The sequence below is a fragment of the Xenopus laevis genome, chromosome 8L, assembly GCF_017654675.1.
Source record: "Xenopus laevis strain J_2021 chromosome 8L, Xenopus_laevis_v10.1, whole genome shotgun sequence".
NCBI lineage: Eukaryota > Metazoa > Chordata > Amphibia > Anura > Pipidae > Xenopus > Xenopus laevis.
In genome coordinates this window covers 35,076,538-35,092,669 of record NC_054385.1, presented here as the reverse complement: position 1 = coordinate 35,092,669, position 16,132 = coordinate 35,076,538, and the positions used below count along the sequence as shown (strand labels likewise).

Here is a 16,132-nt window from a genome sequence, read left to right as displayed (position 1 = left end):
GTTTAGTACTGGATTTGTGACTAAGTCTGACTAGAGCCTTTCCTAGGTTGTCTGCAATGGCAGGTAACCCCTGTAGAGATGCTAGGGATTGGGACAATTGAACAGCCCATAGAGGGGGCGGAGGTTCAACTGGAACTCTAGGATTTGGTTCCTCTGTGTCACTTCTAGGAGAATTTTCCACTTGTGCCGGTGGAATACTCCCTGAGGCGCTGGCTGCACCCTGCCCCTGCGTGCAAGACCTGCACAGCGACTCCCCCTGGCCCCCTGAAAACTTATTCTGACAATTTGTACAAGCAAGGTATCTCACCTGTGCTGAAGTAGGGACCTTCCCCCCCGACCTCGTGAATATTCCCACTGGCCTACCTTCTGCCATGTTATATATGAAGGTATAGTGTGTGGGGTATCGCCAGTAGATCACAGAAAGTGTTTCTCTTGGAGAGCCTGTCAGTAGCGTGCTTATCGTTGCGCTGTATGCTATAAAATGGCCGCCTGGAACGCATGTATGCGTTCCAATACGTGCGCGCATGCGCACCAGCGCGTTAATTCGCGCCGAAAAAAGATGGCCGCCGGAGAATCAGAAGGTGGAACGCATATGCGTTCCACTCTCAGGCGCTCCCGGCTCAGCGCAAGTAAGTGCACAACCAGCGCTTCCATCCTCTGACACAGAAGACGGACCATGCGCCCAACACACACAGGCTATAGAGCGGATACTGTGGCCAGCACCCCAGAAGGGCAGCGTCGGTGGAGGTCAGGGGGGGGGGAAGTGGAGGGGGGGGGCAATGGGGGGGAAACCAAGGTTAGGCAACGTTCCTGTTAACAGGTAAAATGCCACTTACCTTTCCCCCCACACCGGCTAGACCCTCTGTACTGGTTTCTGCAGTACAGGCAACGTCTAGGTGGTCTGTATAGCTTTATGCTAGAGAATGACCCCGGTGTGTATCACCACGTAGGGGGCTGCCATACAAAAAACAGGTAACCCTGCTTTTTCGGCCTCACCCAGGGTATCAGACAGAGCTGAACGTAGCGTCAAACGCAGATCCAGCCTCCCGGTAGCAGGACACTTAAAAAACTGAATAGGAATGTACAGTGTGAGGGGTAAAGCCCGTTGGCCACGCCCCTTTAATTACTTCAAGTGTCCTGCCTCCTGGAGGATGGAGCTTAACCCCATCGGTCCCTGTGTCCCCCTAAGACGACAGAGAAATGTATTTGCAAAATTGTAACAATTTATAGTCTGCACCTGAATTACTGAGCTGCTGAACTGCTGATTCAAACACCAGAGACATTAAACTTTAAACTTAGATTTTGGAAAAACAGTAAAAAATAAATAATGGAAGTAATTGAAAAAAAAAAAATTATTTCTGGTGAATAATCTGAACTGAAAAAAAAAAAAGTGTTTGGAAGGTGAACAACCCCTTTAAGAACAAAGGAGGAGAAAGAAAACTACATATGTAAGCAATAAAAGGGAGGATACAAAAAAAAAAAAAAAATACGAAAATCTACCAAGCATAACTTATTCCACCTCAATCTTACTTACTTAGCATAGGGGCCTGTGTATCAAGGAACTGGAGCAGGACTTCTTGGAACACAGGGGGTGCGCTCAAAGCAGACAGAGACCCAGAAGATACAGATCCCTTTTCATCAACAGCCTCTGAGTCTCCACATCGCTGAATAAACAAGGTAATACGGAGTACATGAGACATGCACAGAAAAATGATGTCTCCTTTAACTTTACTATAAAAAGGTTAGAGGCATACCTCTGCTTCAATCTCCGCCTGCCGCTTCTCCAGTAACTTTGCCACCACAAGTGCACGGTGGTGACCGTAACGCTTACAGCTGACAGCCCACTCACAAAGAAGAGTGACTACTGCATCATCATCAGGTGATATCTACAGGGAAAAAAAAGTAATCAGAGGAGAAAAAAAAAAACAACAGTGGGAAAAGCAGATAACATCCATATAAAGAATGTAAACATATGTAAAGGAAGCATGGGCATAAAGTCCTAAATTAAAGACCTTGGGCCATATTATATGGCAAGTCCCATCAATCGTGCCCTTTACCTCATGCCCATCTTTGCCTAGGCCAAGTCCAAATATCCGGTTATACAAAGAATCCAGATTGTTGCTAAAGTCCGATTTCTCAAAGCTGTGACTGTCTAGCACTTCCAAAGTATGAAGGACCCGCCCAATAGGAAAACCTGGAAGAAGGAACCACTCAGAAGGATTGCCATGCAAGGGTTTAATTCTATAAACAAATAGCAAGTCGGTATTAACGGATGTACCTGCAGTGGCCTCCTGACATTTATCAAATGACCACCTGACCTCCACCGATCGCCCACGCTCCTTTATCTGCTGCTCCATGTCCCGCAGTTTCCTACGCACCTATAAAAAATACACATGTAACACGTTATGAGAGCAACCAAGGAGTGGGAATTGGTTTCAACTGCTGCTCATAGGTGGGAAATGCCCAAGACAATGGAGCGTACTAATATTTACCTGCTGTGTGAAGGCAGAATTGCCTCCGGGCATGGGCAAACTGGAGGGTGCAATGGGAAGGTGGTCCAGAGGTGACCCAGTTTTTATTCGGTTATCAGTTAGAGAGTAATGCCACACTAATGCACTAGGACAGCAAAGGACAATACTCTGTAAAGAGAGAAAAGATGACAAACCTTATATAAAGTTTGCTGGAGGGTGGATGCCACACAAAATACTGTAGATGGTGTTGTGTGCCTTCTAGAGATGGAAAATGTGATCTTCTACACATATAATCATCCTTGCTAAGCAATGACAGCAACATTAAATAGAATGCACAGATGGGTAAAGGGTAATACCAAAAAAGCATATTCTACTAATTGACACTGAAAATGAAGAAAGATCTAGTTCCACATGGGTCATTAAGATCCCAAACACCACAATACCAGAAATCTTAAAACATACAAATATTATGAGACTACTCCCAACAAGCAGATATCAAGAAATGTCTCTCCAAATTCTTCATAATTCATATCTTATCCCAATTAGAAGACATAAAATAGCTAATCTCTCCTCTAATAAATGTCTTAGATGCCGCTGCCCCAAAAGCTAACAAAGGGGACCGTCACCCAAATTTCTTTTAAAAATCCTATTTTAGAACATTAGTCAAGCAAAGTGAACTTTAATTACACAAGACTAAACAAATGATTTATGCTTTCAAAGTTGGCCACAAGGGGTCACCATCTTGTAACTTTATTAAACATCTTTGCAAGACCAAGAATGTGCAAATGCTCAGTGTGTCAAATTATACCTGCCAGAAGCCGATACAGCAAGACTGATTAATAATCAGAATATACAGAATGCACTGGGTCCTGTGTTGTCATGTAATATAATATGGATTTTATAGTTTTTGTATTGTTTAATACAAAGTTTTTCCAAATAACCCTTCATTGAGAATCCCAGTTTATTTTTTACTGTTTTTCTAAAATCAAAAGTTTTAAGTTTTAGTTTGTGTCTCTGATGTTTCAGTCTGGCAGCTTAATTATACAACAATTAGTTGATACATTTTTCAGCAGTATTTCTGGAGTATTAGCAACTATTGTATCAATTCTAACAGCTGCCTGTAATGACACCCAGTGATTCTGCTCAGCAGGGACAAAGATAAGCAATGTATCAACTAAATCTATCCATTTAAAACAGTTTACGGGGTCAGCGACCCCCCTCTCAGAGCTGCTTCAGAAGGTGAAAAATACACTTTACACTTCAATATTAAAAAAACAGTCACACATAGAAAGTCATTGGAAAAAGACGTTATTTCTGGTGATCTATCTGAAAACAACTAGTTGTTTGAAGGTGAACAAGCCCTTTATCCGTTCTGCTCCAGCAGACTTCTGCGCTGAAATCCATTTCTCAAAAGAGCAAACAGATTTTTTACTATTTCATTTTGAAATCTGACATTGGGCTAGACATATTGTCAGTTTCCCAGGTGCTCCCAGTCATGTGACTTGTGCTCTAATAAACTTCAGTTACTCTTTACTGCAAGTTGGAGTGATTTCACCTTTACCCCATCCAGCAGCAGAACAATGGGAAGGTAACCAGATAGCAGCTCCCTAACACAAGATAACAGCTGCCTGGTAGATATAAGTAGAGCGCTCAATAGTAAAAACACAGGTCCCACATTCAGTTACATTGAGTAGGAGAAACAACAGACTGCCAGAAAGCAGTTCCATCCTAAAGTGCTGGCTCATTCTGAAAGCACATGACCAGGCACACTGACCAGAGATGGCGCCTGCACACCAATATAACAATTAAAAAGGAATGGAATTTTATATTGTAGAGTGAATTACTTGCAGTGTAAACAGTGTAATTTAGAAATAAAAACTACATCATAAAAATCATGACAGAATTCCTTTAAGAGACCACCCATTGGTCATGGAATCGTCCCAATACCTCAGAACTTTACAGCTAGAACGAAAACAACCAGACTACGCACTCCCCAGGAGTCATCAAATTAACAGAGTATTACCTTCATATAAGTTATAATTCCTCATAAGGTCTTAATAAGAATTTAAGAACAGCTGAAGTTAGAAATGTTACTATATATTGTTGATGTATCTACATGAATCTTTATGACTTATTTTTGAGATTTGTATACCTGAAATGTAAAGATTGTTATGTTATTACAATAAATAAAAACAAGTTAAAAAAAACCAAAAACATTCATACCTGCAGCATGCAGCTTAGCCCAAACACAAGAGGTCTATGCTGTGGACACTGCAGAAGATCACTGAAAGGGGAGGTAGGAGCTGATCCTGAAGGTGGAGGTGGTGCAGGTGCTGGAGGCAAAGCTGTGCCTGTCTGTGCTGTCATTAAGTGTCCTGTGTGGCTCCCACTGCCCTCCAACAGCTGTGCAAGCCGCCTTGTGCAGAAATAGGCCAGACGTCGGGAGAGGTAAGCCGACTGAACCAGGGAATTTGAATACTGAAGCAGGGAAGGAACGGTCATAAGAAGATGCAATAGACATAATAAATGTCAACACTTCGACAACTCTTACAAATACTCACCCGGAGGAGAAGTGGAAGCAATAGTTTCAGGAGCTCATCTTCTCCTTGTCTGATCTTTTCAAAACATTCCAGGACCCATGTGAGGAACTCGTGCCGATCCAACATTCCATCCTGCATAAATAAACAGAATAGCTGTTGATATCCCCTGACATGAATAGATGACTACCTGTAATCAGTATTAGTGGATCTGTTACAGATATTACTTCTGCAATAACAAAATAATGTGCATCTCTTGCTTATTATGCTAGAAAATGTGTGACTTGGTTGCTTGTGCTTTGGTTTGGTGCCCACAGTTTTCCCTGAGAAGATTCTGCAGCTCTAGTATTTTATGCGACTATCTTTATGGGTAGCTGGGATTTTATTGCTGTAAGTGTGAGGCAGACAACTATTTATGATCCCCATTTGAAACCTGGAAAGAGTCAGAAGGCAAATAATTAAAAAACTATAAATAATAAAGAGCATTTGAAAATTTGCTTAGAATTAGCATTTCTATCAGATACTAAAAGTTAAAGGGGAAGTAAAGTCTAAAATAGAATAAGGCTATAAATGTTGTATTTTGTATACTAAACAAACTTACTGCACCACAAGCCTAATTAAACAAATGATTTATGCTTTCAAAGTTGGCCACAAGGGGTCACCATCTTGTAACTTTGTTAAACATCTTTGCAAGACTAAGACTGTGCACATGCTCAGTGTGGTCTGGGCTACTTATGGATCGTCATAAATTATCAAAACAGCACAAGTCAAATAATATCTGCCAGAAGCCAATACAGCAAGACTGATTAATAATCAGAATATCCAGACTGCACTGGGTCCTGTGTTGCCATGTAATATAATGTGGATTTTATAGTTTTTGTATTGTTTAATACAAATTTTCTCCAAATAACCCTTCAATAAGAATCCCAGTTTATCTGTTTAAATCTGGCTCCATGATCTTGGTCCCTGCAGCTGGAGTTGGAAACGGTAAAGGCAAAAATAAAATCCAATACAAATCTACAAATACTGCTCTACAGGGAAGCAAACAAAGCTGCTTGTATTCTGCATGTCTGAGTAGTAAGGCGGGGGCTCCCCCTGCTGTTTATAAGTATGATTGTTTCCCTGCAGAGCAGTTAGGGACCGTCTGACAATTACAATCCACAGTAGTAAATGAAGGGATAATTTCACTGCATACAGACAGGTTTCTTATAAAAACGATACCCATTTTTAAATTAAAAGTATATTGGAGATGGGTTTCTTTTTCATTAAAGTAAAAATGGGATTTCATTTTTTTGCCTTTACACGCCCTTTAAAGGTGAACCACCCCTTTAAATAGTCACAAGACGATCCTTGGGTTGAACAGTTATCAGTACTAATCAGACATTAACTTCACATACCAATTATGTGACAGCATTTCTCTTAAAATTATCAGGAAAAATAAAAACAGTTGCACAATCACAGCTCTTACAATGTGGATTTCCTGCACACAGAATTTAGTGGCATAAAACACTTTTTATATTTATATATAGTGTCACTTTCACAGAGTTTACCTTATAAAAGCCTTTAATTTGCAGTTTAATATAGCACTAAAGAACCCCCTGTAAACAAAACACTTTATCTATATAAAATGATTATTTCAGGAAACTGATATAGCCCCTTAGGTATTACTCTTTTTGGAAAGTCAAGAATCTTCTACATTTATGCAGCAGCACCTGGAATGGTGGATGTTATCACCTGGAATGTTTTATTGGGGTGTATACAGTAATATTTGGAATGTTCAATTGGGGTGCATGCAGTAATATCTGGAATGTTCAATTGGGGTGTATGCAGTAATATTTGGAATGTTCAATTGGGTATTATGATTTGTAAATGTAATGTTTTCCTGGCATAGAACTTGTGGGTGTGGGCAAGTTGAGCATGATGGGATAAGCAGTCCAATTGATGGGAAGTAAAGGGTTAAGAGATTAGGTTATTTAAAACTATACGGAACCCCTAGGGGGCATTCTTCAGAAAGCACAAAACGTAGAAGTGCACTCTGCCCGAGTCCCGTTGGAAAATTAGGCATGATGATGATGCAGGACCCAATGTTTGGATGGAGCCTTACCAAACTACGCACGGCAGGGAACAGAGAAGCGGAGCTCCCTCGTTTAAAATGTTTTAACTTACAGACCACGACCGGAAGAACGATTTTTATGTAGGTAAAGTGATTTATTTACAGGGGGTTTCTTTAGTGTTATATTAAACTTTCAAAGTAAACGATTTACAAGTGGAACTCAGACAGTGACCCTATATGCATATAAAAACATAGAAATTATACATTGTAAGGGATTGTGCAACAGTTTTTATCTTTTCCTGATAATTTTAAGAGAAATGTGGTCACATAATCAGCGTGTCAAGTGGATTTCATAGTAATATCTGATTAGTACTGCTGACTGTTCCCCCCTAAGATGATCTTGTAAATATTTAAATAAACTTGGGAATTGATTTTTAATATTTTTAAAGTGTGTGGTGTTCGGATATAAAGCAGCGCTAACCTGGTAAATGCCACATTGAATTGTTTGAGTTTGTATATAGTATATATTCTATTGAACTCATTGGTATCACTGGGGAGAGTTGCGGTTTATCTAAAACACACTGATGAGTTGTACAAGTCGCACAAGTTTAGCACCGATTGGGTAAAACTTGATTTTGCTACTGGAATCAGCACCAAGTCTGTTCCTTGCTATTATTGTTATTGCTGAATCTTACTACTGAAACAGTGACGCAACCTCTGCTTAATAGCAGGTAATAGCCAGTACCACACAAGCCTTTTCCACCACTGTGAGCCACTGTACAATCGTTGAAATGCCAACTAATACACTCACAGAACACAGCAGAATTTCTGGAGTTGGGAAGGCAGCACCAGAAAAGCACCAAAGCATACAATGTGACAGAGGTACAAAAATGTCCTCACCTGGAACATAAACAAAGCTAGTTTCTCATTATATTCCCACTGCTTTAGAGCTACTTCCACCTCTAGTGGCATAGGACCTGGAGGAGACGAACAGCCCCCCAAAGCCGGACGATAATAATCTGCAATCTTCTGCAGCTGCTCCCACAGATATCGGGTGATTATCTGAGTCCACTCTGCAAAAAGGAAAATTGAAGAATTTCAGGAACACCTTGTTCCTAGTTTTCTTAATAATCAGGGCAAAACTATACATGCGTATATTTATCCAGCAAAACAGACAGATCACTCAACTCTGGAGCTGATCCACACAGATCACTCACTTTGCTGTATACTGTTGATACATACAGATCACTCATTCTACATGTCCCTCTATTACCCAGTGATATACAACTTACCTATGATGGGATCCATGACGTGCCTCTTTTTCACTTTGGTTTCTGTAATGGCAGCATAATATGCGCAGGTCATCTTAATGAGCCAGGCAGCTCTCATCACAGGCACAGAGAAACGAGCTAGGAATCCAAAAACTTCCTCCTTCTTTCCAAATATAGGTACCTGCATGCCATGAAAAAAGAAAAGAGATGCTTGAAATGTATCAGGGTACCATACTTGAAAATATTTTTTCTTTTATTTATGTAAAAACAAAGCTGTTGTGCTTTTTCTTAATGCACTGACAAGTGCTGTATCTGCCTCACTGCATGCTTCAGCAGTGACTTTCTTAATAAGACTAGAAAATCCAAGGGAAATGTCTGCATGGGAAGTGCTGATGGATATAGTGCAAGACTGAAGAAAGAAGGAATAGCTATATGAAGTGTTTCAATTGCTAGAGCAGGCCTGAAGCACATATCTGCCATTGTGATCTATTCTTAGGTACCAAGTTGTAGAAATGCTTTTGCAAATTAAGAATGACATGCAATTTGCATGAGAGGAAATTATATCATAACCCCTGCCCTCATAAACTTGGTGTCCATGCCATTGATATTTTAAAACATGATTGTAAACAACACCATAAGAAAGTGGAAACAGGTAAGAAAAGGTAATCGTCCACCATATACTGGATGCCGGAAGGCATTCAATTGCTTTTGCAATTCACTAGCGTAGTCAGGTCTGATGTTTGTCTGGTAGCAGCATGGTCACAACAGATCAACAGTTACAGTAGGAAAGACCTTTGCAGCACCATGAATGTTGCTGTGATTATTACAGCCTTTAATACACCCTGTTAGGCTTATAATCTAAAAATATGTGTATATCTATCAAATAATCATCTAGTTACTCAGATATTTGTCTATTTGGCAAATGTAGGCATCCAAGGGGTTACAGGACTCTTCCAAGCTAGAGTCTGTTTATAGCAGCAGGCACTCTTAGCCTTACCAACTACATACAAGTATCAAGGAAGTACAGATCTATTTTAATCTGCATTACCTTAGAGGCAACTGCTGAGCAAGAGTTGGTAAACGCCATTAATAGGACTTGGATCACCACATTGCATACATACACATGCCTATTCACAGATATATATAGAAATGCGTAGAACATTATACAACCCCGTTGCTCACCTTTTTTGCGAGGTGCGTGAGGGGCTTGGTACCAGCCAAGTCAGAGAACCAGGTGTTGATAGAACTCTGAGTGCGAGCAGTGACCAGACAGAAATTGTCCTTTTGATTGACCTGCGGTTTCCTGCGGCCAGTGTCTGGCAAAGTGTTGCAACGCAGCTTCTCTGACATAATACTGCTGAAGTTAGAGCTGATCTAAAAATGCAGAAAAGGGTTACATTTCTTGGGGGTAGTAAAGACTGAGAGAAGAACCCAGAAAGAAATAAGGCAATTGAAATTGGTTTAGTACAGAGGATTCTTCTCTTCCCATAGGAGAAATTACCTTAGCAGGGTTAAAGTTGACATTTTTAGCGCTGCCATGTTCATCTGCCGAAACAGCTGGCTGATTGTTAAATCCTTGTTTCACATTTAAAGCTGTAAGTTCATCCTGTAAGAGTACATAACAGTACATTCCGTATTTCAGTATCATAATAGGTTTTAATCATTTTTCAGGCAACCCAGATACATTTCAATCCTTAGTTTCCACTTTTCTTTGGCCAACATCCCCCTAGTCTCCACACATTGCTTGCCAACCTGCCTCAAGCATCCCTTCTACCCTCAACAAATGTACAGCCTCCATTCATCACTGTCCTCCTCCACCCAGCCTTTGCATAACCAACTTCTACATCACCCTTCAATCTTCCCCTGAACCATCTATAAGCAGTATTTTGTCACTTTCCTTTCTCTACCATTATCTTGGCACTTTTCCCTAGCAAACATATTAATGGCCAACTTTTCTATACAATCTACCCATACTCTCTCTATAGATTTTTCCTAATTCCAACAACAGACAAAAAAGTATGTTCAGCCCAAGCCCTTTTCATTGCACTCATGATGAAAAAGGTGATACACTGCCCCTTTAAAAACAGTGGCTGCTAGAATATCTCCTCTTTTCATCTAAAATAGAAGACACCTCTGCTGCTGTCATAATGGCTATGTATTAAGCAAAGAATAACTGACAAATTAATTCTCATGCGTTTCTAAGCCATTCCTTTCTTAGAATTCCATTTATATAATTTCCAATTCCCCATACATTTCTGTCTGACTTCTCCTTTCCACTTAAAGGAGAACTAAACCCTAAAAATGCCATATTTTATATAATGCACTTATTGCACCAGCCTAAAGTTTTGGATTCTCAACAGCAGCAATTATCCAGGACTTCAAACTTGTCACAGTGGGTCAGCATCTTGGGGGTGGGTAATATACTGTCTGGCACCTGATCCTGAAAAGGGGGAATACAGGGGTAGAGCACTCCAACATTGAGTGGACTCACATGCTCAGTGGTCTCTGAGCAACTGCTGAGAAGCTAAATTGAGTGGTTATAGCAAATTATCAAGCAGAAAAAAAAGGTTTGCCTGTAATATAAGATGATTTTACAGGGCTGATAACATTCTGGTGATAATTGCACTGGTTCTGTGCCGTCATGTAGAATTATATGTATTAATTACTAATCAGCCTTTTATTGAGACATTTCTATTCTATGTGTACTGTATATTATGAGTGGGTCCCTAAGCTCAGTAAGTGACGGCAGCACAGAGCATGTGCAGTGAATCAGTAGAAAAGAAGATGGGGAGCTACTGGAGCATCTTTGGAGGCACAGATCTTTACTGCTAAAGGGCTGTGGTTGACGTGGGCTGGTACAGAAGCCAACAAAATAATATACAACATTCATATCCTCCTTATGTCATTAAGCTTTAGTTCTCGTTTAAGTCACTGTCTGGTCACCTCTCCCACATGCACTGCTGTATCATGCCTTAAACCTCTCACTCTTCCTGCTCCACAAATCTGGATTCCATCCCCACATTCCTTTGGAGTGAATCCTCCTCCAGCCTCTTCAAAACTAAACATAAACACTGCCTCTAACATCTGTCTCAATCTTCAGAAGAAACGCATTTTGTTCGCAATTTCTTGTGAAGTATGCAGTTCCCTGGCAGTGGGGCAAGCAGCTTGTAGTCGACACTACACAAGGCATAGCTGAGCAACTTTCACTTACGTGACAATACCTCAATCACTATAATTACATCACATACTGTCCTATTTTTGTCTGTAATTTAGTCACCCACTTAGATTATACACTATACAGACACTGGAGCACTTAATCACACATGTAATTGTATTGATTTATATTCTATCATTGTACTGATCCCCATCGGTCCTATTATTGTACAGGTTTCACGTAAAGCTGAGTACACAAACAGGCTTTACAAAAATATATATTCAAAAAATGAAGCCGTTTATTTTTGTCCCATATAAATACAGTATGCTTTTTTTGCTGTGAAACTCATCCACCAGTGATATTACTTTAATTGCCATGCTTCTTGCGAGCAATTATTTTATTTCCATAAGATAGGACCATCAGCTCTTTCATGGTCCTGGGCATCTTATGTTATATCATATTAACTCCCTTGCAACCTCTGGCCTACAACTCATATCACAAAAACAAGCCATATTCACTAGACCCACTCTCCTAGACAACCTGGCATTACCGATTTAACCTCTAGATGAACACAGGCAATAACCTTGTTGACTTACCTTGCTAATAAACTAGCACAATAAGTAAGGAGTAATGAGGTATATTTTTTGCTCCTATTTAACGACCGGGAGGGTGTTCACTGCGGGGTTGGCTTGGCAATAGTGGGTAAATGGAATCATAAGTTCATCGCCGCAGCAAGCTTAGAGCTGCACTTTATTACCTCTTCCAGTACCTAGGAGGGTTTATACTGTGGGTGAAGGGGCTGGTTCGGAATGGTTGGAAAACGGAACCTACTTCTGCTACCGCCGCAATAAATCTAGTCGCACCTAGATAGTGCCTCTTTTGGTCGAAACGCAGCAGTCTGCTATGATATATTTTAGAAGTTATATGCTGCGGTAATATCGAATTAAATGTATAAGATGCTATGCATGGTGGATTACCATTGTCTATGTAAATAAGGCTGATACCAGTACACAACAACACGCCACCATATTATTTTGTGGGATTGTTCGGCATATATATTGCCGCAGAGATTTGTTTTAAACCCACTATCCTGTGGCATCTCGCCTCCCTGTACCCAATGTATTTTTAATGGTGTTAATCTGGATTTCTTTCCCTTTCTTAATGATATTTATTAAAAGTTATGTTTTAACACATGTTGTGGGGTAGACATATGACTGTGCTTTTGGACTAAGAGGGATGGGAAGGTGCAAAGCAATAGGTCAATTCTTTTTCTTTTCTATATTAATATACTAGCACACACTGGGGCTCATTTATCAACACTGGGCAAATTTGCCCATGGGCAGTTACCCATAGCAACCAATCAGTGAATATCTTTTTAAAGCCATGGTTGCCATGGGTTACTGCCCATGGGCAAATTTGCCCAGTGTTGATAAATGACCCCCTTGTGTCTTGTTTGGCCCTACCTGTTCAGATTGAGCCCTCCCTCCCCCTGCTGTATTATTATGTCTGTAAAGGAATTGTTATATCCCTTTATTCATAGCACCGGGGAATATGTTGGTGCTCTATAAATAACAATAATGATTTTGTTAATGCTGCATTTTTTCTGTGTCCCCAAACTTTAAACAGCCCACAAGAGATACAGCTTCTCCCCTTTATTGTGCTTTGTTTGAGTCAGTGGATATCTCTCCAATGCCCCTAGATCATCAGCTCAAGTATCCACATTGGAGAAATTTACACCTAGGCAGTAACCTGCAGAAACCTATCACGTTATTATTTGTTTTGCTTTCGTTATTATTAGTAACAGGAGCCATCTGCACAAAGCTAATCCCGGAAGGTTTACTGAAGGCAAGTGTAGATAAACGAGCCCGAGATATATATTCTACAGATTATCCTTGTTTGTGTGTTTTGCATTTAAATGGCCACTTTCCCACAATCCCCTAGTGCCAGATGGTTTTCAGCAGCCTCCTCTTCCTTTCTGGAGGCCGGGCAGCCTCTCGTTTCTCACCTCTTTCTGCTTGGCGTCTTGAGGGTACACGTCTGGGGGTCCAAGACGGGGTCTTTTCAGCGGCCGGTGCTCGTAGCTCAGAATCCCAAAGGCCGCCATCTTCCTTCCTTGCTCGGCGGCACGCACGTCATGACGTCAGATGGAATTAACAGGTCCGGCCACAAACACTGACCGCCGCAAGGCGTACTCGGTCACGTGATATCGAGGACGGTGATTCTGATGCCGCCATGTTTATTGTTGTCACAGGGTTTCTTGTCTCTTGAATACGTGTCTGTTGAATCTGTAATATTATAAATATTGTCCAGGCTCGCTACAAGGCAACCTCCCACCCCTAGTCAGATGCGTTTAAGAATGAAAAGGAGTTTTTAAAACGTAATTGTGGCGTATTGGCGTAATTTAGGAAACAATGGAGTTGTCTTACCCAGTTTTACCACAATGGGTCGCAATGATCGCATTCCATTGTACTTTTATTTACTAACTGTCTGTATGCTGTTACTGCCTGAAAGTTCTTTATTATATAGTGAATAAAGTACCCCCTCTTGTAAAATATAAGGATATTATAAGTTACCGAGGAGTTTCATGACCATATAAAAACACGAGGCCGAAGGCCGAGTGTTTTTATACAGGTCATGGAACTCCGAGGTAACTTCTAATATCCTCATATTTTACAACTGGGGGTGCTTTATTTATTATAATACACAAATTTTAGTGAGTCATGTGACAGAAATGACATCACTACTCACCGTTTATAACTGATGACATCACTACTCACCGTTTATAAGGATATAATTTACAGGATATTCATGGCTTTTGTGTATTATAAAAGCATAACGTACATTTGACTAAGTCCTACAATTCATGAGAGTGAGGCGGCATTTTATTTATCTATTGATAAAGCTGCTTCATGGACCTGTACACGTTTTAATATAAAAGCAATGTTTGCAGCTGTTCCATGCAGGGAACATATAGTTGTAACCATGGCCAGATACTACACTATTGTGTTCAGGCCAATGCTTATAGATGCCAGCCCAGTGTGTTTCGTTTTGTGTGCTGTGGTGTGTGTCTGTGTTCCTTGACAACACCATCAGCCGCACCTTCTTACACACATGGCTGCTATACCCTGTTACCCCACCTTTATGCCCCTAGCCCAGGGTTGCTTGCTTGGTTGGTTTTCAGCCAATCTGGCTAATTTAAAGCCCAGACGGGTTTTGAAAGTACAAACAGCCAAGGTACAGATTTGGGCTACTTTTATGGGTCTTTGGCTGGTTTGTACCAGCCGAAAACTTTTCTTGCCCTAATCAGGGCCAGATTTATATAGTGGGCCTAGGACCACTGCTGTTCGTCGCCCCTGTCCCCTTCCCTTTATTTGTGCAAATTTTCATCATCGTGACTGGAGCAATGGGGATTGGCGCATGGGGAATTTAAAAAATGATAGTATCTCCTGCGTATCTCCAGTGTTTTTGAACTAATGTGGTTGTGGTTGGGCCTACATGGCCTTTCCACAAATCCGGGCCTGGCCCTAATGTGCCGATAGGGTTGCTACCCAGCTGGTATTTTACCAGCCTAGCCGGTAAAACACCTGCCAAGGCCGGGGCCAGTATTACAAACTTACCGGCAATTAGGGTTGCCACCCGGCCGGTATTTTACCGGCCTAGCCGGTAAAATACCTGCCAAGGCCGGGGCCGGTATTATAAATTTACCGGCAATGTAGCTGCCGGTAAATTTGTAATGCGATCAAAAGGAGCCCTCAACCTGCCCCCAATCCCCTGCAACTTACCTTTTCTTTTGCCTCTTCTAGCGCCCGTGGTGTGGCCCCGCCCCTTTTGCCATCACGGCCCGCCCTTTGAGGCCCCGCCCCCAGCAGCCAGTAACAAAATTATAAAGGTGGCAACCCTACCGGCAATGTAGTCGCCGGCAAATTTGTAATACCCTTAAAGGAGAATTCAACCCTAAACTTAAAAAAACCCTACCCCCCCTACCCTACATAGACCCTCCTCCACCCCCCAGCCTAAGTGTTACCCCTGGCAAATACATTTTACTTACCCCTTGGTGCAGATTCATGCATCGGAGTTCACAGGAGCCATCTTGAGCCCCCTTTCGGTAATCTTCGGAATGAGACCGGTGCTACAGCAATTTTCACGAGTTTTGGCACATGCGCAGTTGTCGCGACACAGAAAATTCAAGCTCCAACTGAACTTGCGCCACTTTGCCAGTCTCATACCGAAGCAGCTCAAAATGGCGCCCGTGAACCCCGATGACTCACTGAAACTTATGTATTATAATCAATAAATATCCCCTGTTGCAAAGGTCACCTCTGAGTTCCATGAGCTGTATATGGTCATGGAACTCCTCGGTAACTTATAATATCCTTATAGTATATTTTACAAGAGGGGCTACTTTATTCACTTTGAAATACAAGCCTTAGGGCTCTTACTCATGAGCGTTTTTACCTGCGCTCCCCTGCGTTCCGTTTTTCGGCATTCAGCCGCAGGTTGAGACGCAACATGCTGCATTTTTCCTGCGTTCGGTGCCTACATGCGCCTGTGTGAGTACAGCCCCAAAACGGAACGCAGGGGAGCGCAGGTAAAAACGCTCATGAGTAAGAGCCTTTATGGTAAATGGCTTAAGCACCCACATCAGA

At 41.4% G+C, this 16,132-nt stretch overlaps 1 protein-coding gene across 3 annotated transcripts in view; it reads right to left on the bottom strand.

Annotated features, from left to right (window-relative positions):
• med12.L (mediator complex subunit 12 L homeolog) overlaps window positions 1-13,670 on the bottom strand; it is a 38,086-nt gene extending 24,416 nt beyond the window's left edge. Inside the window, exons 1-12 of one of the 3 annotated variants that reach the window (XM_041572679.1) lie at window positions 13,492-13,670; window positions 9,834-9,938; window positions 9,515-9,706; window positions 8,354-8,513; window positions 7,962-8,134; window positions 5,033-5,143; window positions 4,695-4,949; window positions 2,493-2,639; window positions 2,279-2,378; window positions 2,058-2,194; window positions 1,755-1,886; window positions 1,535-1,664 (exon numbers count right to left, since the gene is read on the bottom strand). In XM_041572679.1, coding sequence (XP_041428613.1) covers window positions 1,535-1,664; window positions 1,755-1,886; window positions 2,058-2,194; window positions 2,279-2,378; window positions 2,493-2,639; window positions 4,695-4,949; window positions 5,033-5,143; window positions 7,962-8,134; window positions 8,354-8,513; window positions 9,515-9,706; window positions 9,834-9,938; window positions 13,492-13,590 — 1,741 coding nt within the window. In that variant the 5' untranslated portion in view covers window positions 13,591-13,670. The remainder of the gene's footprint in view (window positions 1-1,534; window positions 1,665-1,754; window positions 1,887-2,057; window positions 2,195-2,278; window positions 2,379-2,492; window positions 2,640-4,694; window positions 4,950-5,032; window positions 5,144-7,961; window positions 8,135-8,353; window positions 8,514-9,514; window positions 9,707-9,833; window positions 9,939-13,491) is intronic. The other 2 variants (XM_041572680.1, XM_018229734.2) reach the window with 2 other exon arrangements.
• Between the last annotated feature and the right edge of the window lie 2,462 nt (window positions 13,671-16,132).